The 23,990-nt window shown below is 43.4% G+C and overlaps 1 protein-coding gene across 2 annotated transcripts in view; it reads left to right on the plus strand.

Moving 5' to 3' along the window:
* The window catches only part of si:ch211-127i16.2 (putative flavin-containing monoamine oxidase A), a 42,517-nt gene that overhangs the window by 3,214 nt on the left and 15,313 nt on the right, over positions 1-23,990 (plus strand). For both annotated transcript variants that reach the window (XM_036977324.2, XM_036977325.2), the window contains exons 4-9: positions 1,346-1,460; positions 2,258-2,415; positions 2,823-2,912; positions 3,884-3,968; positions 15,883-15,983; positions 18,978-19,136. In XM_036977324.2, the coding sequence (XP_036833219.1) occupies positions 1,346-1,460; positions 2,258-2,415; positions 2,823-2,912; positions 3,884-3,968; positions 15,883-15,983; positions 18,978-19,136 (708 nt within the window). The remainder of the gene's footprint in view (positions 1-1,345; positions 1,461-2,257; positions 2,416-2,822; positions 2,913-3,883; positions 3,969-15,882; positions 15,984-18,977; positions 19,137-23,990) is intronic.

Genomic DNA, 23,990 nt, shown 5'->3' on the forward strand with positions numbered 1-23,990 from the left:
TCACACAATGCCACAAATCTCTCAAGTTTTGAGGGAGCTTGCAATTGGCATGCTGCCTGCAGGAATGTCCACCACAGCTGTTGCCAGAGAATGTAATGTTAAATTCTCTACCATAAGCCACCTCCAACGTCGTTTTAGAGAATTTGACAGTACGTCTAACCAGCTTCACAACCGCAGATCACGTGTAACCACGCCAGCCTAGGACCTCCACATCCGGCTTCTTCACCTGCAATATCGTCTGAGACCAGCCACCCGGACAGCTGATGAAACTGAGGAGTATTTCTGTCTGTAATAATGCGGTTTGGGAGGAAAAACTCATTCTGATTGGCTGGACCTGACTCCCCATGCCTGCGTCCCTGCCCAGTCATGTGAAATCCATAGATTAGGGCCAAATGAATTGATTTCAATTGACTGATTTCTTTATATGAACTGTAACTCAGTAAAATTGTTGAAATTGTTGCATGTTGCCAGATTCAGCTATTCAAGGGCTTGAAAATTAGTTTACAAGTTGAATCAGGTGTGCTAGCTGTGGAATAGTTAAAATTCATGCAAAATGCTGGGGGTTCCAAAGAGGTTTGAAAACCTCTGGTCTATCTAACAGTAAATCAAACTGAGAAACAGCTAATTAAAATACTCAGCCTGTGCTGATGACTCACTTAAACAAATGAATACTAGACAAACATGAATTTGTTTGTCTAGAAAAGTAATTAATTGTTTGTATTGTATTTTGAGATGAACTTAATCAACATCGTCCTAGTAGTTTTGTTAATTATGTGATGAATTGATGTGATGCCCTAAATGGGATGTGTTAATTATATTTTAAATTAATCATGCTGTGTTAATGTGAGTGTGGTCTCGCTTCATAATCATGGCACAGAAACACAATGTTAATGTAGCCAATGTGAAATGGCTTGCTGGTTAGCGTTGCGAGCTAGTTACGTTCAATTGGTGACGTGACCCGCTCTGAGACCTTGAAGAAGTTGTTTCCCTCGCTCAACAATAGCTGCGAGTTTTGTAGAGGGACGGTAACATTGCTTTGTGACAGTCAATCTGTTCAGAGCATCCCTGGTTCGAGCCCAGGTTGAGGCAAGAGGGATGGAAGCAACACCGTTACATTAACGTATCCAGTGAACACCAGGAAGATTTTTTTAAAAGCGGCTTCAAAGAATAGTTCCAAAGCCAGAGCAGAAAATATGAATAGTGAATACTGTTATATTCCTTAATACATACATTTTAGCTGTCTCTGTCTGTTACATCAAGCTTTTAGCTGTCTCAGTGGTTTAGATCATTAATGTGTATGCATTATCATTAATGTGTGTGCATACATGTATGTGCTGTGTGTCAGATTGACAGGTTGAGTTCCACAGTGTCAGTGGAGGACCCCATGAAGACCCCCAATGCCCAGGAGTTGGACAGTATGACCCTACATTCCTACATAGAGAAACATGCCTGGACAGAAGGTGAGCAGCACCACCTCTCACACTTCACCCCACTCACTAAGAACTTGCCAACAAAACAACACAAAGGGCAAGTACACCAAAGACTTGTTGTCGATTTTTTAAATTGTTATTGTTTTTTAATAGTGTGGGTATAGACAACAGCAGAGCTGGGATACGGTCCAACATTTGGGTCAAGATACCGCGAGAACCAACGAAAAATCAGGTCGAAGTGTTTAAAATTGAGTTTATTACAGATTCAGAGCTGGGTGTTCCACTATACGTTTGCCCTGCTAGAAAATGAATGGATTTGATTTTCCCCTACCGTGCCTAGAGGATGCTCTCAAGTGTTCCTGGGTAATGTGCATCCTGCCTCAGGCACAGCCAGAGGGCTTGGGTGATGGATGGCCACATCTCTTAGAAGAACCATCTATTACGTATAGTCAGGTGAAAAATGATTGGCACCCTTGATGAAGATGAGGAAATAAATAATAATACAAATACTGAGCTATATAAGTTTTGGTCTCTGTCTCTCTCTCTCTGTCTCTCTCTCTCTCTCTCTCTCTCTCTCTCTCTCTCTCTCTCTCTCTGTCTCCCTCTCTCTCTCTCTCTCTCTCTCTCTCTCTGTCTCCCTCTCTCTCTCTCTCTCTGTCACTCTCTCTGTCTCCCTCTCTCTCTCTCTCTGTCTCTCTCTCTCTCTCTCTCTCTCTCTGTCTCTCTCTCGCTCTCTCTCTATCTCTCTCTCTTCTGTCTCTCTCTCTCTCTCTCTCTCTCTCTCTCTCTCTCTCTCTCTCTCTCTCTCTCTGTCTCCCTGTCTCCAGAGATGAAGGAGGAGATGGGTGTGTGCAGCCGGGTTGTGTTTGGTATGGAGCCCAATCAGATGTCCTTCCTCTACTTCCTCATGTATGCTGCAGCAGCTGGAGGTGTCCTGTGCCTGCTGGAGAGCACCCCAGGCTCAGCACAGGAGTTCAGGGTCAAGGTGACCTGGGATGGGCTCTACCGCTTTCTCTGCCTCTCTCTCTGGCACCACATGGGGTAGAGTAGGGGACCGCTGATGGTGGTGGTGACTTGAGTTCAGCCTATGGTCTTTTGACCCTCACAGAGTGGGTTAGGGAGAGGAGTAGAGTGGGTTGGGATTTAGGGAATTGCAGCTCCACCAATGACATAGGTGTCATAGAAGTGACTTCCGTTACTCTCTATGGAAAAACAGGAGAATTCTCCTGTTCCGTTGTGTCTTTGAGAACGAGACATTGAAAAGAGAGCTAGAGAGATTTAGGGGAGAGTGTACAGAAAGGGAAAGAGAAAAAGTGAGACTCAGCTCACTGATGGTCTACACGTCTTGTCACTACACAGACATTGGACTGTAAGGCTGCTCTGTGTCCACAGGGGGGAACCCAGCAGCTGTCAGAGCGTTTAGCCCAGCAGATTGGGTGGGAGAGTGTCCGGCTGGGCAAGGCTGTGACGGCCATATGGCAGGTAACGTACAGTAACAGCTCACTCAGTGAGTGACGAGGTGTGACACTGAGATAACAGTCACCTCAGACAGGGAACAAGCCATCTCCTTGTGGGTCTCTGTCTGTTCTGCTCCATTCACTCTCTCTCTCTCTCTCTCTTTCTCTCTCTCTCTCTCTCTCTCATGCTACTGAGAGGCACCACGGAGCACTGGCATTGCATTGCTTCACTGGAAATGTGTGTTAGCCTATTGAGTGGAGACACTGTGACCTTTGAGTGTTTGTGTACATGGTGGAAGTGGATAAAAGGTTATACATTTGGCTAGTTACTGTAGATGAAAGGCAGTTTACAGGAAATTACCCTATCTATAAAAAGGATAATAGAGACCAAAATATACCTTGCTTACGTGATAGGTTAAAAGGAACATCTAATAGCCATTCTCGAAAAATGTGATTATTTAAAAGGTTAAAATGACAAAACACTTGATTATTTACAAGGTAAAAGGACCATATAAATGCACCACCCTAATGAGGCTTTCAAAACAACTCAATGATTCCTTTTATGTCCTCTGTGCTGCATGACCATGGTACCACTTGGCTTTACACTGCTGGCCCCACAGCGTTCTCCCTTAATAAGAACATATTGGCTTCCCCGGAGTGTCCAGAGTTTTGGTCATCCATTATGGACGGCAATATTATATTTCTCACTGGGGCCCTGCCCTCCAGGGCCATCTATAAAATCCACTGTGCCTCCATATCTCTGTGCTGGTCATCTCAATGGGCTCCTCAGAGCAGATAGCCCCCGGAGAGCTGCCTGGTTTGGTCTGGCCTGGCTTACTGGAGAGGAATACTACTGCTGCCTGTCTGTCACAGCTACTGTGCTGTATAGTATACTGTATGCTGTAGATGTACACACTATTATATGTGTTTGTGATTTGATTTGTCTGTGTGTGCGTGTTCATGTACAGTACATGCATTTGTGTGTCTGTCCCACAGGACGCTGAGCAGGCCAAGGTGATGACAGCCACCCACTCCTACCTGTGCAGAGCAGTGATTGTCACCTGCCCTCCTCACCTGGCAGGTCAGTGTGTGTGTGTGTCCCACCTCTGTCGTCCCATTTCTGTCGCCCCACCTCTGTCACCCCACCTCTGTCGCCCCACCTCTGTCACCCCACCTCTGTCGCCCCACTTCATCACTCCTCTAATGAAATAACCACTGACACAGAAACTCAAAGGCAAGCCAAAAAAGTGTGTTGAACAGGGCAGCCAAGCAGATATGACAAAACCCTGATTCCAGTAACTCATACTTAGGAGGTGGGATGGAGGAATGGAGGGATGAAGGCATGGCCCCACTGCCCGGTACCAAGAAACCAGAGAACGCATAGAACCTTCTGCTGGAGCCATGGACCCCAGCCAGGACACTTAATGAGACAGATCTGGGAACAGCATTGAATTATGCAGCAGGGATTGGCCGGTCTCTGTTGCCAGTGGCCTGCTGACTCTGAATCAGCTATGGAGGCAGCCTGACAGGTGACAGGGACTCTTAAAACCAGGGCCTGTGCAGTAATTTAGATGTCTATTCAAAAAGAGGGGTGAAGGATAAATAAAATAAGTGAGTGACGCTTAAAGTCATTTGTGTGCCCTGGAAACTACCCTGGCATTTCCAGTCAGAGGAAGCTGGGTATGGACAGATCTTGGCATAAAGCTGACCTTGGCAAGGAGCAAGGTTCTGATTAAAGTCGGCTCTTAACCAACCATACTATTTTATTTGGTTTTTCGCATTGTTCATAACTTGTTTTGTAGGTAATGTTGCTGCTACAGTCTCTTATGACCGAAAAAAGCTTTTGAATATCAGAACTGGGATTGCTCACCTCAAATTGTACTAGGAGTTCTTCTTCAATGAGTCGGACACGAGGGATATTGTCACGAATCTCGCCGAAGGTGGTGCCTCTTCCTGTTCGGGCTGCGCTCGGCGGTCGTCGTCGCCGGCCTATTAGCTGCCATCGATTCCCTTTCCGCTTGTTTCTGTTTATTGGGTTTAATTGGGTACACCTGTTTTGAGTTAGTGTTTGTTTGTAGGCTATTTAAGGGCACTAGGCCCGCTGGGTATTTGTGCGGGCTTGTTCTCTGTTATTTTGGTGTTGGTGTAGAAGTGTATTCTCATTATTTTCCGGACAGTTTTAGTCCTGTGTATTTTGGACGGGTGGTTTCTTACGCCCTAGTGTTGGCATGTCCATGTCTCCGCTGTCGTTGGAATAAATAGATTCACGTACGATATTACCTGCTCTCTACGTTTGACTCCTCCACCGCACCATTTGTAGAAGTCCTAACAGAAATACTATAGTCACCCGACCAGGCCCAAATCTATGTGATTCACTGGAAAAGGAAGCGTAGGTTTTGCAGAAAGAGATCAGGATGACTTGTGAGGATCAGGCAACGAGTGGCTAATCTGCCCTTGCCTTCCGTTCTGCTAACTAACGTTCAATCGCTGGAAGATTAATGGGAGGAACTGAAAGCACGTATAACCTATCAATGGGATATTAAAACTGTAATATCTTATGTTTCACCAAGTCATGGCTGAACCACGACATTAAGAAGATACAGCTGGCGGGTTATACACTCTATCGGCAGGATAGAACAGCAGCCTCTGGTAAGACATGGGGCGGGGGCCTATGCATATGTGTAAACGATAGCTGGTGCAGGATATCTAAGGAAGTGTCAATATTTTGCATCTCATGATAAGCCTTAGACCACACTATCTACCTAGAGAGTTTTCATCCTTATTTTTAGCTGTCTACCTACCACCACAGACCGAGGCTGGAACTAAACCACACTCAATGAGCTCTATTCCATCTTAACATAAGCAAACAGGAATCCGCTCAACCAGAAGCGGTGGTCCAAGTGGCCGGGGACTGTTTTGCTTGCACAGATTGGAATATGTTCCGAGGTTCTTCCAATGACATTGAGGAGTACACCACATCATTCACTGGCTTTTATCAATAAGTGCATCGAGGATGTCGTCCCCACAGTGACTGTATGTACATACCTCAACCAGAAGCCATGGATTACAGGCAACATTTGCACTGAGCTAAAGGGTAGAGCTGGCGCTTACCAGACGAGCTACAGTAAATAACTTCTATGCTCGCTTCGAGGCAAGTAACACTGAAACATGCATATGAGAGCATCAGCTGTTCCGGACGACTGTGTGATCACGCTCTCTGCAGCCAATGTGAGTAAGACCTTTTAACTGGTCAACATTCACAAGGCCGCTTGGCCAGACGCATTACCCGAACGTGTAGTCCGAACATCCGCTGACTAATGTCTTCACTGACATTTTCAACCTCTCCCTGTCTGAGTCTGTAATACCAACATGTTTCAAGGAGACCCCCATAGTCCCTGTGCTCGCACCAACAGCTCCACAGATGATGCAATCTCTATTGCGCTCAACACTACCCTTTCCCACCTGGACAAAAGGAACACCTATGTGAGAATGCTATTCATTGACTACAGCTCAGCGTTCAACACCATAGTGCCCTCAAAGCTCATCACTAAGCTAAGAACCCTGGGACTAAACACCTCTCTGCAACTGGATCCTATACTTTCTGACGGGCCGTCCCAGGTGGTAAGGGTAGGTAACAACACATCCGGCACCCTGATCCTCAACACGGTGGCCCCTCGGGTGCGTGCTCAGTCCCCTCCTGTACTCCCTGTTCACTCATGACTGCACGGCCAGGCACGACTCCAACACCATCATTCATCATTAAGTTTGCTGATGACACAACAGTGGTAGGCCTGATCACCGGCAACGATGAGACAGCCTATAGGGAGGAGGTCAGAGACCTGACCGTGTGGTGCAAGGACAACAACCTCTCCCTCAACGTGATCAAGACAAAGTAGATGATTGTGGACTACAGGAAAAGGAGGATTGAGCACACACACCCATTCTCATCAACGGGTCTGTAGTGGAGCAGGTTGAGATCTTCAAGTTCCTTGGTGTCCACATCACCAACAAACTAACATGGTCCAAACATACCAAGACAGTTGTGAAGAGGGCAGGACAAAACCTATTCCCTCTCAGGAAACATTTGGCATGGTTCCTCAGGTCCTCAAAAGGTTTACAGCTGCACCATCGAGAGCATCCTGACGGGTTGCATCACTGCCTGGTATGGCAACTGCTCGGCCTCCGACAGCAAGGCACTACAGAGGGTAGTGCGTACGGCCCAGTACATCACTGGGGCCAAGCTTCCTGCCATCCAGGACCTATACCAGGCGGTGTCAGAGGAAGGCCCTAACAATTGTCAAAGACTGCAGCCACCCTAGTCACAGACTGTTCTCTCTGCTACCGCATGGCAAACGGTACCGGACCGCCAAGTCTAGGTCCAAGAGGCTTCTAAACAGCTTCTACCCCCAAGCCATAAGACTCCTGAACACCTAAACAAATGGCTACCCAGACTATTTGCATTTTTTTAGGTATTTTCTTCAAACTGCATTGTTGGTTAAGGGCTTCTAAGTACTCATTTCACTGTAACGTCTACTACACCTGTTGTATTTGGCGCATGTGACAAATACATTTTGATTTGATTTGATGTTGTGCAAGGCCGACTCACACGCTCACCCACACACATTCACACACAGGCCTTGTATCTGTCTATACAGCCACGATGAATAGTACATAACCCTCAAATAAAGTCAGACATACAAACACACACACACACACACACACACACACACACACACACAGTCAGCCCTTCTCTGGCACTCTGTCTTAGAGTTGTGTGTTCTCTGGTCTGTCATGTCTTGGCGGCTGTACGATTTATTCCGCCATCCATCTATCTTTTATAATGAGTGGAGTTGTCCTTTTTGCCTGTTTCTCAGCCATCTCAATGATTTATGAACTGTTGGGCTTGACTGCGTATTATTTCACTCTGCGGAAGATTGTGGAGCCAGGATAGGAGAGTTTTGGCTGTGTCTTGGCTTTTCAGAACATTGCTACATATTCATTTTCATACTCTAAATGTTTTATTTGCTTCAAAGTGTATTATACATGCCAAGTCGTTGTTTTGTTGTTGTCAACCTCAAAACTACTCTCTTGCCATCACTCTTAGAAAATGCCTGCAGTATGACTCAATAGAGTTAATTTGATCTTCATTTCTAGAACTGTTCTACTCTACAATACACACAGCTGTCCATGTCCTAAATTAGCATTTTGTTTGAATATATACTTGAGTGTGTGTGTGTGTGTGTGTGTGTGTGTGTGTGTGTGTGTGTGTATGTGTGTGTGTGTGTGTGTGTGTGTGTGTGTGTGTGTGTGTGATTATGTGTTTGAGAAGTAGCTAAGTCGCTTTGAGCATGGCAGCTGTTTGTGTGTGTGTGCATGTGTGTATGTGTACAGTATGTGCGTGCTTTAGTGTGTGTGCATGTGTGCACCTGGCCATGTGTCTTCATGCCTGCATGTGTGTTTGTGTGTGTCTACATTTGTTTGTATGTGTGTACGTGCGCTCCTTTGTGTGTGTATGTGTGTTTATTTTCTGTTGTGGATGTGGGTGAATTAAGGTGCACTCTACATGGGTGAAATTAGGTTCTAGGCAATAGTCATCTTCCTCTAAGTATAGTTCTACCTGACTAAACTGGAATTTCAAATGGATGCAATTGGACTTGACTGGCAGCCAAGCGGCACAGCGCCTGATATTGCCATCTATCTTCTCCCCTCTCCAAGAGGAGCTTTTCTAATGACAGCAGGCTAGGGCAATGGCACAGGACCCGACAGATCTGCCACTCATAGTTAATTCATATGGCTTGTTTACACTGTAGGAAAATAGGTAAGAAATGCATTAGCATTGATTTGCCCACTATGACCCAAGCCTCATCCAGCAGGCTGAAAGGCTTTCAGACACGGTGTGTATAAGACTAAATCATGACTTATTTGGTATTGCACTGAAAGTAGGAGTTATTGCGTTGAATTGATTGAAAAAAATATACAGTAGATATTAATCTCTCCGGAAGATTAAACCTTTGAAATCGAATTTGGTTATCAGTTTATTACATTGCATATACTTGTTTTTAAGAAAAGGACATACTGGTACTTGACTGCATTTGTGCTGTATTTGTCTCCAGTTTCTTATCGCTTTTCTTCTGGACCCTGAGAGAATGTAGCAACAAAGTTGGAGATAGAAAAGGAGCAGTATAAAATCCTAGAGCACCCTTGCCGGAGGCTACGGTTAGATCGCAGTTCTGTTTCACAGGTCACTGTCAAAAGAGGAACTGGAGAGACCGATGTGCCAGTGATCAGGATAGAAAAACATTAAGGAGATAATTAATTAGTGAGAGAGCGAGAGAGAATAAGGGAGAGGAGAGAGAGAGAGAGAATGAGAGACAGGCTAGAGACAGAGTGATAACAGACTGCAGTGAATATTAGCTGAGGGAAAACGGAGTCACAATGAGTCAGGTTTAGGGAGCCAGTGGAGCAGAAGACTACCTTCTAAAGATGAGGTGTGTGTCTAGACTGGCAGACAGTATTACTGGAACGACAGTCAGCAATGATCGACTGTCACTGTTGGATTAGAGTGATAGGCCTCTACCGATCCGAGCAAAATGTACCCCAAGGAAAATTCTGTCACCCATTTTAGAAGTAATCTCTTGGATCTGTGTGGTAAGCCCAGAGAGACACAGACATCCCTTGTCTCCAGGGCTGTACAGTCGTGGCCAATAGTTTTGAGAATGACACAAATATTAATTTTCAAGTCTGCTGCCTCAGTTTGTATGATGGCAATTTGCATATACTCCAGAGTGTTATGAAGAGTGATCAGATGAATTGCAATTAATTGAAAGTCCCTATTTGCCATGCAAATGAACTGAATACCTAAAAAACATTTCCACTGCATTTCAGCCCTGCCACAAAAGGACCAGCTGACATCATGTCAGTGATTCTCTTGTTAACACAGGTGTGAGTGTTGACGAGGACAAGGCTGGAGATCACTCTGTCATGCTGATTGAGTTTGAATAGCAGACTGCAAGTTTCAAAAGGAAGGTGGTGCTTGGAATCATTGTTCTTCCTCTGTCAACCATGGTTACCGGCAAGGAAACACGTGCCGTCATCATTGCTTTGCACAAAAAGGGCTTCACAGGCAAGGATATTGCTGCCAGTAAGATTGCACCAAAATCAACCATTTATCAGTTCATCAAGAACTTCAAGGAGAGCGGTTCAATTGTTGTGAAGAAGGCTTCAGAGCGCCCAAGAAAGTCCAGCAATCGCCAGGACCGTCTCCTAAAGTTGATTCAGCTGCGGGATCGGGGCCCCACCACTACAGAGTTTGCTCAGGAATGGCAGCAGGCAGGTGTGAGTGCATCTGCACGCACAGTGAGGCGAAGACTTTTGGAGGATGGCCTGGTGTCAAGAAAAGCAGCAAAGAAGCCACTTCTCTCCAGGTAAAACATCAGGGATAGACTGATATTCTTCAAAAGGTACAGGGACTGGACTGCTGAGGACTGGGGTAAAGTCATTTTCTCTGATGAATCCCCTTTACGATTGTTTGGGGCATCCAGAAAAAAGCTTGTCCAGAGAAGACAAGGTGAGCGCTACCATCAGCCCTGTGTCATGCTAACAGTAAAGCATCCTGAGACCATTCATGTGTGGGGTTGCTTCTCAGCCAAGGGAGTGGGCTCACTCACAATTTTGCCTAAGAACACAGGCATGAATAAAGAATGGTACCAACACATCCTCAGAGAGCAACTTCTCCCAACCATCCAGGAACAGTTTGGTGACGAACAATGCCTATTCCAGCATGATGGAGCACCTTGCCATAAGGCAAAAGTGAGAGAGCGTGATAACTAAGTGGCTCGGGGAACAAAACCTTGATATTTTGGGTCCATGGCCATGAAACTCCCCAGACCTTAATCCCATTGGGAACTTGTGGTCAATCCCCAAGAGGCGGGTGGACAAACAAAAACCCACAACATTCTGACAAACTCCAAGCATTGATTATGCAAGAATGGGCTGCCATCAGTCAGGATGTGGATTGACAGCATGCCAGGGCGGATTGCTGAGGTCTTGAAAAATAAGGGTCAACTCTGCAAATATTGACTCTTGGCATCAACTTCATGTAATTGTCAATAAAAGCCTTTGACGCTTATGAAATGCTTGTAATTATACTTCAGTATTCCATAGTAACATCTGATAAAAATATCTAAAGACACTGAAGCGGAAAACTTTGTGGAAATTAATATTTGTGTCATTCTCAAAACTTTTGGCCACGACTGTACAGTAGCTCATAGCTCCTGCAGTCCTCTCCCCCGGCCAGGCATTAAAACACCCGGTTGAACTAATCAAACTCTTTATTGTCCTATTTTATAGTGTCCGCCCTTGAGTTTAGGTGGCAAGATGATTAGTTAAATCATGCCTTTAAGTGTCTGATTGGAACTAAAACCTGTCCGTCCACTCTCCTCTCCAGCTCTCTGGTGTGCCAGCCATGGTTTGAACATTACAGTGCTGTGTAATAAGACCAAGACTAAAGCACCTCCAATACCTGAATGTAGTTGTAAACCTGCAGTCACATGATCACAGGCCCAGACTTGACCTATAAAGCCCCACTGCAATACTTTATTGTAAACACTGGACCCATTTCCTGTCCCCTGATGCGTAATCCTCTACCCTCTGAGTGACATTGGATTGTTGGTTGGTCTGTGGCAATGGACGTGGTTGTGAATGTAATTGAGTATAAGAAGTGGGTTCATTGCGTTTACAATACAATATTGCAGTGGGGATAGTAACTAACTAATAATTTTGCTTTGTCTTACTACACAGCACTGTAATTTTCACACCATAACAATTGACCAGATCACAACAGTGTATCTGTGTTCTTAAGACAAGTAGAATACTGAATAGAGAATTTAAAAAGCTTATTGCAATTTCAATGAGGTAGCCATCAAGGAAGGAATGAATCAGGAGACGAATGACTGATCGAAAGCAATTGTGCCAGTATGTAGCATGTGTAATCAGCCCATTCTGTGCCCATTCTCACTTTACTCATGAAATCATTGTTATTACCATGGTGCTACAAAGGTACATTCATCCCCCAGTTATCAGTCTTTACACCATCTGCCAATGAAGCATGGACTTGTGAGTCATAAATACATAAATGCATCATGAATACAATACCTTTGGAATAACCTTGTTGAATAAGTTAATCAGCTCGTTCAAAAAGTAGAGTTTAGAAAAAAAGTAGACATTTAGAAAGTGTCACACATTCACTCACGCTGAATTTAAATGGAAACTGTATTTATAGTGTGTTTGGCTGTCACATCACACTTCACACATTGAAATGTCTCTGTAGACTATGACATGGAAAAGCATTAATAACCATTCTATATTGAAGGACAATTTTATTCATAGCCTACATCCTAAATTGCACCCTATTCACTATATAGTGGGCCCTATGGGCTCTGGTCAAAAGTAGTGCACTAAATATGGGATAGAGTGCCATTTGGGACATAGATATACACTACATGACCAAAAGTATGTGGACACATACTTGTCGAACATCTCATTATGCAGACAATCTGGAATTTTCATGGCATTATTATTTCTCATAAAAACTAGAAGAGAAGCATTTAATCTCTCTCAATCTCAAACACTCAATCAGGAAATACTGTATGTGCAGTAATAGGCATGTTGCTCTGTTTTGAGCCAGCTGCAGCTTTGCTAAGTGTTTCTTTGCTGCACTTGACCGTTTTACCAGACAGTAATCAAGATGGGACAAGACCAGAGCCTGAACAACTAGTACAGTTGTGTCATAACTCTCCTGTGACGATCTGAAGGATCAGGTTACAGTGGGTCTGCTCTGTAGAGCAGAGAGGGAGAGCGGGAAGTCGGCTGTTTTATGGTCGGTCATAAAATACGCTGTCCCTAGTCTCTGTAGTGGTCAAGATTGGAATGTAAACTGTGGAACACAGAGAGACACTTGGACATCAAAAGTTTTAATAATTCAACAATATTAATATTTTTGAGAATGTGGGAGGGGGCTGTGGACACTTAAGGGGCAGTCATGACAAGTGTGTTTCATTTGGTGATCTCATGAAGGACAGGAAACACATATAACTGTATCTCTTAAAGTGTACATTATCCAGCTGTCAGGTTTACATCTAAATATTGTGAAACGTATGTGATTAAACATGAAACAACTTGTGAAAAGATGTAATGTGATGTTAACCTTCTAAATGAGGAAATATGGGTTTTCATATAAAGTTAAACAAATCATTGGCCACGCCCACATGAGCATAGACATTACGTTGGCATCATGGACCGCCTTTTCCCACGGAGTATCAGAGAACGCCGGGACGGAGTCCCCACATTGGATTGGCTACAATTCAATAGACCATTAGACCAGAAAATATGGAGCTGACGCTACATGTTGACATGGTTAAGAACTACAACTCTATAGACCACGGAGACCAGACAGCTGTAGTTTTGGCTACACGGCTTGAAATGGTTAAACTCTGAGACTATCGATCACTGCAGAATAAGAGTAAACCCTAGATGTAGAATTACTAGTCTGCAGCTGGAAATTACGTAAGTGTAGTAGGAGAATACCGGCAATACCGGCATCTATTCTATGCAACAACCATCTGTATGCCTTACGTATCCATTATGAACACAACCAGAGGCTTTCTGTCGATTGACTCTTCAGCAGACGGACGGGCGACCACAGGGAGAGACAACAAGACATACACTCGTAAATATGTAAATTGCTAATTTTTTTTGAATGAGCGGTTGTTCATGTAAAGTATTAGTAATTTCTATGAGTGTTGTTATTAGCTATAAGTTTCCCGCTCTTGAGCATCCCACACCCCCTTTTCTTTGTCTACTAAGCCATCATACTGGTTTAGCCCACTAGGGACTTATCAATGCATTGTGTTAGTAACCAATATCTACTGTTAGTTTGTTATGTAGTTTGTATGTTGCTGATTCATCATTTAGGCTAGGGTTTGTGCAGATATCCAAGCGACGTTCAGTAATGAGAACTGATGAGGTAGTAATCATACATTAATAGAAGACTAATCAATAAGATATGAAAATATCGGAAGAGTTGATTCGGGAAATAGAGACTCTATAAACATTTTCCCATGGTGACCCAACTTCCTAGTTATTTAAAGTTTACATGACTAGTTTAATCACATAGTGATAATTACACATAGAGAAAATGACAGTCTTCACATTTAATGATAGTCACAGACACAACATTATGGTGCCCCTTGTGAGGAGTCTAAGATAGAATGAGGTCTTCATGATTGAATTAAGTATATATATTAATTGTAAAAACATTTTACTGTACAAACAGACTGTGTTAGATACGATACGAATAGAGCCCATGGAAGTTGTCCCGGTGTCGCGTATCTGATGACGTCAGGGTGTCTTAGAAGTTGGTGAAGGCCAGCCTCCCAGAGTCGCCTCTTCACTGTTGACGTTGAGACTGGTGTTTTGCGGGTACCATTTAATAAAGCTGGCAGTTGAGGACTTGTGAGGCGTCTGTTTCTCAAACTAGATACTCTGATATACTTGTCCTCTTGCGCAGCTGTGCACCAGGGCCTCCCACTCCTCTTTCTATTCTGGTTAGAGACAGTTTGTGCTGTACTGTGAAGGGAGTAGTACACAGCGTTGTACAAGATCTTCAGTTTCTTGCTAATTTCATGCATGGAATAGCCTTCATTTCTCAGAACAAGAATAGACTGACGAGTTTCAGAAGAAAGTTCTTTGTTTCGGGCCATTTTGAGCCTGTAATTGAACCCACAAATGCTGACGCTCCAGATACTCAACTAGTCTAAAGAAAGCCAGTTGTATTGCTTCTTTAATCAGAACAACAGTTTTCAGCTGTGCTAACATAATTGCAATAGGGTTTTCTAAAAAATATAAAAAATATTCCAGCTACAATAGTCATTTACAACATTAACAATGTCAACACTTTATTTCTGATCAATTTGATGTCATTTAAATGTACAAAAAATTGGCTTTTCTTTCAAAAACAAGGACATTTCTAAGTGACCCCTATCTTTTGAACGGTAATGTATAATCATTTGCAAAAATGTTGAAAACTTTTTTTCTCCCCGAATTGTCATAATGGGGTATGTAGGATGTTATGTAACAAAATGTGGCTGTAATGTAACAAAACCTTACGAAAATATTGATTTCCTTGTCATTTTCATGTCAGAGGTGTAACCCACTTTTCAATCTTGTGTTTTATTATTTTGTTTTGTTAGCAGAAAGGGCCTTCATTTATAGTTTCTGACAGACATCGACAGCTCAAGAACAGTAGTTCCCATCTTACACAAGCTTTTGTGACACCGCAGACAATGTTGTCTGCCTTCTCCTCAGTGTGTTTGAGACATTCCATATTCCTAGCTTTGACAGTACAATACTGATGAAGTTATTCAATCTGTCTTTACAAAGGAACACTACAAGTTGGATCTTGAAATGTAAATAACGTTACTGGTTACTGCAACCACAGTTTTATGGCAAACCGACAGCCCAGCAGTGTTTAATCGCAGGAATTATCTGTGCAGGGCCATTTCTGAGATAGCCATGCAGGCAGTCACTGGGGTATTGTATCCAATTTACCTGAGTGCTGGTCGATGATTCAAAAACTAAAGCCCATTCTGATCAATACAGGGGTTAACCAAAGTGATGCGTGTTATCTATTCCTCTCCTCCTCTCGCTCTCACTCTCGTATTCTCTTTTCCTTTTGTATCGCTCGTTCTATCTTTGTCCCTTAATTCTCTACACCTCTATTTTCAGTCACTATCTTATTCTCTCTCGCTGGTCCCATTGTCCATTTCTCTCCACTGTTTCTATGTTGTCCACCGGAATTAGGATTTCCAAAACCCAGAGAGGCACAACCTCTCGATTCAGCATATTTTCTCTCCCCTCTGACGTCAATTATAGCATAGTGACAAGTCATCACCTTTCTCCTGAGAACCCAATCTCCATATATTTCTCTGTCTCCCCAGCTAAGATCCACTACCAACCTGCTCTACCCATTCAGAGAGAACACCTCACACAGAACATGCCTGTTGGGCACTTGATGAAGTTTGTCATCACCTACCAGATGGTCAGTAACACACACGCGCACGCGCACACGCACACACACACACACACACACACACACACACACACACACACACACACACACACACACACACACACACACACACACACACACACACACACACACACAGTCAATAACACCATTTACTAACACCTTTGGCTCATAAGAAACTTGACACACATTGATAGTAACACTAAGGCTTTTCTCATATAATGTTCAAAATATATCCTCAGTGTGTACTGTATATGAACATGATTTGTTAAAAACAAAATGTTAGTCTAAAATAAATGTGAGATAATCTCTAGATGCTTTTTATAGTGGAGATCAAGTTTATAAATTGCCTGGCTGGAATGATACGACAGTAGATTGCACAATCAGATGGAACTGTGTAAATAGCATTTTAACATAATATATTTAGCAGGTTATAACTTGTGGGATAGACACCAGCTGGAATGCGGTTTTAACCAATCGGCATTCAGGATTAGAACCACCCGTTGTAAAATATAATAATAATATACACAGTGGGATCTCTTCGGCACCTGTAAACATAGAGGGAATATCAACAATAAGGTCAGCACATAACTACAGTGGGGAGAACAAGTATTTGATACACTGCCGATTTTGCAGGTTTTCCTACTTACAAAGCATGTAGAGGTGTGTAATTTGTATCATAGTTACACTTCAACTGTGAGAAACGGTATCTAAAACAAAAATCCAGAAAATCACATGTATGATTTTTAAGTAATTAATTTGCATTTTATTGCATGACTTAAGTATTTGATACATCAAAAAACCAGAACTTAATATTTGGTACAGAAACCTTTGTTTGCAATTACAGAGATCATACGTTTCCTGTAGTTCTTGACCAGGTTTGCACACACTGCAGCAGGGATTTTGGCCCACTCCTCCATACAGACCTTCTCCAGATCCTTCAGTTTTCGGGGCTGTCGCTGGGCAATACGGACTTTCAGCTCCCTCCAAAGATTTTCTATTGGGTTCAGGTCTGGAGACTGGCTAGGCCACTCCAGGACATTGAGATGCTTCTTACACAAACACACAGCCAGTTGCCCCCAGTTGCCCTGGCTGTGTGTTTCGGGTCGTTGTCATGCTGGAAGACCCAGCCACAACCCATCTTCAATGCTCTTACTGAGGGAAGGAGGATGTTTGCCAAGATCTCGCGATACATGGCCCCATCCATCCTCCCCTCAATACGGTGCAGTCATTCTGTCCCCTTTGCAGAAAAGCATCCCCAAAGAATGATGTTTCCACCCCCATGCTTCACGGTTGGGATGGTGTTCTTGGGGTTGTACTCATCCTTCTTCTTCCTCCAAACACAGCGAGTGGAGTTTAGACCAAAAAGCTCTATTTTTGTCTCATCAGACCACATGACCTTCTCCCATTCCTCCTCTGGATCATCCAGATGGTCATTGGCAAACTTCAGACGGGCCTGGACATGCGCAGGCTTGAGCAGGGAGACCTTGCGTGCGCTGCAGGATTTTAATCCATGACGGCGTAGTGTGTTACTAATGGTTTTCGTTGAGACTGTGGTCCCAGCTATCTTCAGGTCATTGACCAGGTCCTGCTGTGTAGTTCTGGGCTGATCCCTCACCTTCCTCATGATCATTGATGCCCCACAAGGTGAGATCTTGCATGGAGCCCCAGACCGAGGGTGATTGACCGTCATCTTGAACTTCTTGGAGTCTGTTTGATTGAGTGTGTGGACAGGTGTCTTTTATACAGGTAACAAGTTCAAAGAGTTAATACAGGTAATGAGTGGAGAACAGGAGGGATTCTTAAAGAAAAACTAACAGGTCTGTGAGAGCCGGAATTCTTACTGGTTGGTAGGTGATCAAATACTTATGTCATGCAATAAAACGCAAATTAATTACTTAAAAATCATACAATGTAATTTTCTGGATTTTTGTTTTAGATTCCGTCTCTCACAGTTGAAGTGTACCTATGATAAAAATTACAGACCTCTACATGCTTTGTAAGTAGGAAAACCTGCAAAATCAGCAGTGTATCAAATACTTGTTCTCCCCACTGTATATTGTCAATATCCATTTTACAGTGCCTTCAGAAAGTATTCACACCCCTTTACTTTTTTCCACATTTTGTTGTTTTTCAAAGTGAGATTGAAATGGATTTAATTGTCACTTTTTGTCAACGGTCTACACAAAATTCTTTGTAATGTGAAAACTGTATTCTTTAACAAATCTTCAAGCTCTGTCAAGTTGTTTGTTGATCATTGCTAGACAGCCATTTTCAAGTCTTGCCATAGATTTTCAAGCCAATTTGAGACAAAACTGTAACTAGGCCACTCGGGAACATTCAATGTTGTCTTGGTATGCAACTCCAATGTATATTTGGCCTTGTGTTTTAGGTTATTGTCTTACTGAAAGGTGAATTTATCTCCGAGCCTCTGTTGGAAAGCAGACTGAACCAACTTTTCCTCTAGGATTTTTCCTGTGCTGTGTAACAATTTTGAAAAACATAATTCAACTTTTATATTGTGGGTATTTGTGTGTAGGTCAGTGTAAAACAAAATCTCAATTTAAATAATTTTAAATTCATGCTATAACATAACAAATGTGGAAAAAGAACCACGCTGAAGGTAAAACACTCTGACAGGATTTGAACATCCAAAGTAAGGATAGAGATTGACTTGAATTTTGAATATTAGATTCAGTGCTGCATCTGTTACATTTTTGATGTGTTTTGCGCTAAGATGTCATAAAGTGTGAACTTTGCTATGATCATTAGTGTGGTTTTACACAGTCATTTAAAACAGAACAATCTCTTCTGAATAGATGGAAGTTCATCCCAACAAGCATAACACATTTACAATCCACTAATTTTGGAAACCGTAGACCTCAAGTGTACTATTAGCTAGTGCATCGGGGGCGATCTGTGTGTGGTAAGTGCATCTAGCTCATCCAGCTGTCATTCCCTCTCTCTCTCGCTCTCGCTCGCTCTCCTCTTCTCTCTCTGCTGCAGGCGTTCTGGCGTGAGAAGGGTTTCTCGGGAGAGATAGTGGCACGACCCTCTGCGGATTGTCCCTTGAGTATCACCTTCGACGGCACCAGTCCCAGTGGGAGTGCTGCTCTTGTGGGCTTCATCTCTGGCATGCAGGCCTACGATTGGAGCTCCAGAGAGGTAACCCGGATGGAGAGATAGATGGATGGATGGAGTGATACGAGGCATATGACGGAGACACAGGGAAGACAGCATAGACAATATGTGGAGTACACTCTCCCTGAACATGGCCCCGGGGGTCAGAGTTTCTATGAAGCGTAGATCATGTTATTAAAGAATGGATATTGTTCAACTGTGAATAACCTAGCAAACAAGGCCCATGTTTTCACCCTGTTTGAACCCAGAGGCATCTATTGGATCATTACCCGACGGCTTCATTATTTTATTAAACATCCGTCTCGTTACATAACACCACCTACAGCTACAGAGATACAGTACAGAGATACAGTAAAACAGGGACACACATCACCTTACTGTAGACTACCTGTCACCAAATACATACCAGATAGATGATCGAGAATGAGAGAAAAAAAACAGTTCCACTCCACTGGTAAATGTGTGTGAGATATTTTCACACTGTTTGTGATAGAAAAAGCAAATCGACAGATAAAGTGATCCCTTTCACACAGTCCTGTGTTATCAGCTTCATATGGCAGCAGGTGAGAGACATGTGGAGAGGGAAAGAGAGAAAGAACGTGGGGAAATAGAGAAGGTGTAAATGGGTATCATTTGGCTGAAGAGTATTGGGAAGGGTGCTTACTGGCAGAGTGTGGTAAATGGTGTTGTCACCCTTTTACAGTATATGGGCCAACATGAGTGGCTCCATATCCATTTAAAAAATGTCAGTAGTGTTGAAGTGTTCACTTCAACTTTTGGGCTAAATACAAGCTGCTACCTATTTTCAGCCCTGATATTTGAAGTGGTACACCTGGCTGCATCTCTGCTCTCAAGTGAACTATCAAATGGCAAGGTTCAATCTATTTCTTGTTGTGTCATCCTTGAGCCCTAAAACAAAGAGCACACAAAACACTCAAATGGGTATTATTTCAAAGACGTATTATGAAAAGAGAAAATACAAAACAGATTGCATGCCAGTCCATCTGTGATGATAAGCCGAAGAATAAACAAAACTGCATATCAGTGGGATTCTACAAATCAAATAGAATCAGTCCAAGAAAAAATAGGTTCCCATGTGATTAATCATGTTTTCTCAACTTAAAATCTGCTCAATCAAATGTATTTGTAAAGCCCTTCTTACGTCAGCTGATGTCACAAATTGCTGTACAGAAACCCAAAGTGCTGTACAGAAACCCAGCCTAAAACCCCAAACAACAAGCAATGCAGAAGCATGGTGGGTAGAAAAACTCCCTAGAAAGGCCAGAACCTAGGAAGAAACCTACAGTGCCTTGCGAAAGTATTCAGCCCCCTTGAACTTTGCGACCTTTTGCCACATTTCAGGCTTCAAACATAAATATATAAAACTGTATTTTTTTGTGAAGAATCAACAACAAGTGGGACACAATCATGAAGTGGAACGACATTTATTGGATATTTCAAACTTTTTTAACAAATCAAAAACTGAAAAATTGGGCGTGCAAAATTATTCAGCCCCTTTACTTTCAGTGCAGCAAACTCTCTCCAGAAGTTCAGTGAGGATCTCTGAATGATCCAATATTGACCTAAATGACTAATGATGATAAATACAATCCACCCGTGTGTAATCAAGTCTCCGTATAAATGCACCTGCACTGTGATAGTCTCAGAGGTCCGTTAAAAGCGCAGAGAGCATCATGAAGAACAAGGAACACACCAGGCAGGTCCGAATATACTGTTGTGAAGAAGTTTAAAGCCGGATTTGGATACAAAAATATTTCCCAAGCTTTAAACATCCCAAGGAGCACTGTGCAAGCGATAATATTGAAATGGAAGGAGTATCAGACCACTACAAATCTACCAAGACCTGGCCGTCCCTCTAAACTTTCAGCTCATACAAGGAGAAGACTGATCAGAGATGCAGCCAAGAGGCCCATGATCACTCTGGATGAACTGCAGAGATCTACAGCTGAGGTGGGAGACTCTGTCCATAGGACAACAATCAGTCGTATATTGCACAAATCTGGCCTTTATGGAAGAGTGGCAAGAAGAAAGCCATTTCTTAAAGATATCCATAAAAAGTGTCGTTTAAAGTTTGCCACAAGCCACCTGGGAGACACACCAAACATGTGGAAGAAGGTTCTCTGGTCAGATGAAAGCAAAAGTGAACTTTTTGGCAACAATGCAAAACGTTATGTTTGGCGTAAAAGCAACACAGCTGAACACACAATCCCCACTGTCAAACATGGTGGTGGCAGCATCATGGTTTGGGCCTGCTTTTCTTCAGCAGGGACAGGGAAGATGGTTAAAATTGATGGGAAGATAGATGGATGGAGCCATGAAATACAGGATCATTCTGGAAGAAAACCTGATGGAGTCTGCAAAAGACCTGAGACTGGGACGGAGATTTGTCTTCCAACAAGACAATGATCCAAAACAAAGCCTGAAATGTGGCAAAAGGTCGCAAAGTTCAAGGGGGCCGAATACTTTCGCAAGGCACTGTAGAGAGGAACCAGGCTATGAGGGGTGGCCAGTCCTCTTTTGGCTGTGCTGGGTGGAGATTATAACAGAACATGGCCAAGATGTTCAAATGTTCATAGAAGACCAGCATGGTCAAATAATAATAATCACAGTGGTTGTAGAGGGTGCAACAGGTCAGCACCTCAGGAGTAAATGTCAGTTGGCTTTTCATAGCTGATCATTCAGAGTATCTCTACTGCTTCTGCTGTCTCTAGAGAGTTGAAAACAGCAGGTCTGGGACAGGTAGCACGTCCGGTGAACAGGTCAGGGTTCCATAGCCACAGGCAGAACAGTTGAAACTGAAGCAGCAGCACGGCCAGGTGGACTGTGGACAGCAAGGAGTCACAAGGCCAGGTAGCCCTGAGGCATGGTCCTAGGGCTCAGCTCCTCAGAGAGAGAGAGAGAGAGAGAGAGAGAGAGAGAGAGAGATAATTAGAGAGAGCATACTTAAATTCACACAGGACACCAGATAAGACAGGAGAAATACTCCAAATTAAACAGACTGACCCTAGCCCCCGACACATAAACTACTGCAGCATAAGTACTGGAGGCTGAGACAGGAGGGGTCGGGGGACACTGTGGCCCCATCCGACGATACACCCGGACAGGGCCAAACAGGAAGCATATAACCCCACCCACTTTTCCAAAACACAGCCCCCACACCACTAGAGGGATATCTTCAACCACCAACTTACCATCCTGAGACAAGGCCGAGTATGGCCCACAAAGATCTCCGCCACGGCATAAAACAAGGATGGGGCACCAACCCGGACAGGAAGATCACGTCAGTGACTCAACCCACTCAAGTGACGCACACATCCTAGGGACGGCATGGAAGAGCACCAGTAAGCCAGTGACTCAGCCCCTGTAATAGGGTTAGAGTCAGAGAATCCCAGTGGAGAGAGGGGAACCTGCTAGGCAGAGACAGCAAGGCCGGTTCGTTGTTCCAGTGCCTTTCCGTTCACCTTCACACTCCTGGGCCAGACTACACTCAAACATTTGACCTACTGAAGAGATGAGTCTTCAATAAATACTTAAAGGTTGAGGCCGAGTCTGCGTCTGCGTCTCTCACATGGATAGGCAGACCATTCCATAAAAACTGAGCTCTATAGGAGAAAACCCTACCTCCAGCTATTTGCTTAGAAATTCTAGGGACAGTAAGGAAGCTTCGTCTTGTGACCGTAGCGTACATGTAGGTATGTACAGCAGGACCAAATCTGAAAGATAGGTAGGAGCAAGCCCATGTAATGCTTTGTAGGTTAGCAGTAAAACCTTGAAATCAACCCTTGCCTTAACAGGAAGCCTGTGTAGATAGGCTAGCACTGTAGTAATATGATACATTTTTGGGTTCTAGTCAAGATTCTAACAGCCGTGTTTTGCGCTACCTGAAGTTTATTTAGTGCTTTATCCGGGTTGCTGGAAAGTAGAGCATTACAGTAGTCTAACCTAGAAGTGACAAAAGCATGGATTACTTTTTCTGCATCATTTTTGGACAGAATTTTTCAGATTTTTGCAATGTTACGTATATGGACAAAAGCTGTCCTTGAAACATTCTTGATATGTTCGTCAAAAGAGAGATCAGGGTCCAGAGTAACGCCAAGGTCCTTAAAGTTTGATTTGAGACGACTGTACAACCATCAAATTTAATTGTCGGATTCAACAGAAGATCTCTTTGTATCTTGGGACCTAGAACAAGCATATCTTTTGTCTGAGTTTAAAAGTAGAATATTTGCCACCAACCACTTCCTTATGTCTGAATCACAGGCTTCCAGGCAGGGCAATTTTGGGGCTTCACCATGTTTCATCGAAATGTACAACTGTGTGTCGTCCGCATAGCAGTGAAAGATAACATTATGTTTCCGAATGACATCCCCAAGAGGTAAAATATATAGTGAAAACAATAGTGGTCCTAAAACAGAGCCTTGAGGAACACTGAAATGTACAGTTGATTTGTCAGAGGACAAACCATCCACAGAGACAAACAGATATCTTTCCGACAGATAAGATCTAAACCAGGCCAGAACTTGTCCGTGTAGACCAATTTGGGTTTCCAATCCCTCCAAAAGAATGTGGTGATCGATGGTATCAAAAGCAGCACTAGGGTCTAGGAGCACTAGGACAGATGCAGAGCCTCGGTCTGACGCCATTAAAATATAATTTGCCACCTTCACAAGTGCAGTCTCAGTGCTATGATGGAGTCTAAAACCAGACTGAAGCATTTCGTATACATTGTTTGTCTTCAGGAAGGCAATGAGCTGTGGGAGAGGAATGGGAGATTCGATATAGGCCGATAGTTTTTTATATTTTCTGGGTCAAGGTTTGGCTTTTTAAAGAGAGGCTTTATTACTCCCACTTTTAGTG

This window comes from Oncorhynchus mykiss, chromosome 5 (genome assembly GCF_057628025.1).
Source record: "Oncorhynchus mykiss isolate SJ-2025 chromosome 5, ASM5762802v1, whole genome shotgun sequence".
Lineage (NCBI taxonomy): Eukaryota > Metazoa > Chordata > Actinopteri > Salmoniformes > Salmonidae > Oncorhynchus > Oncorhynchus mykiss.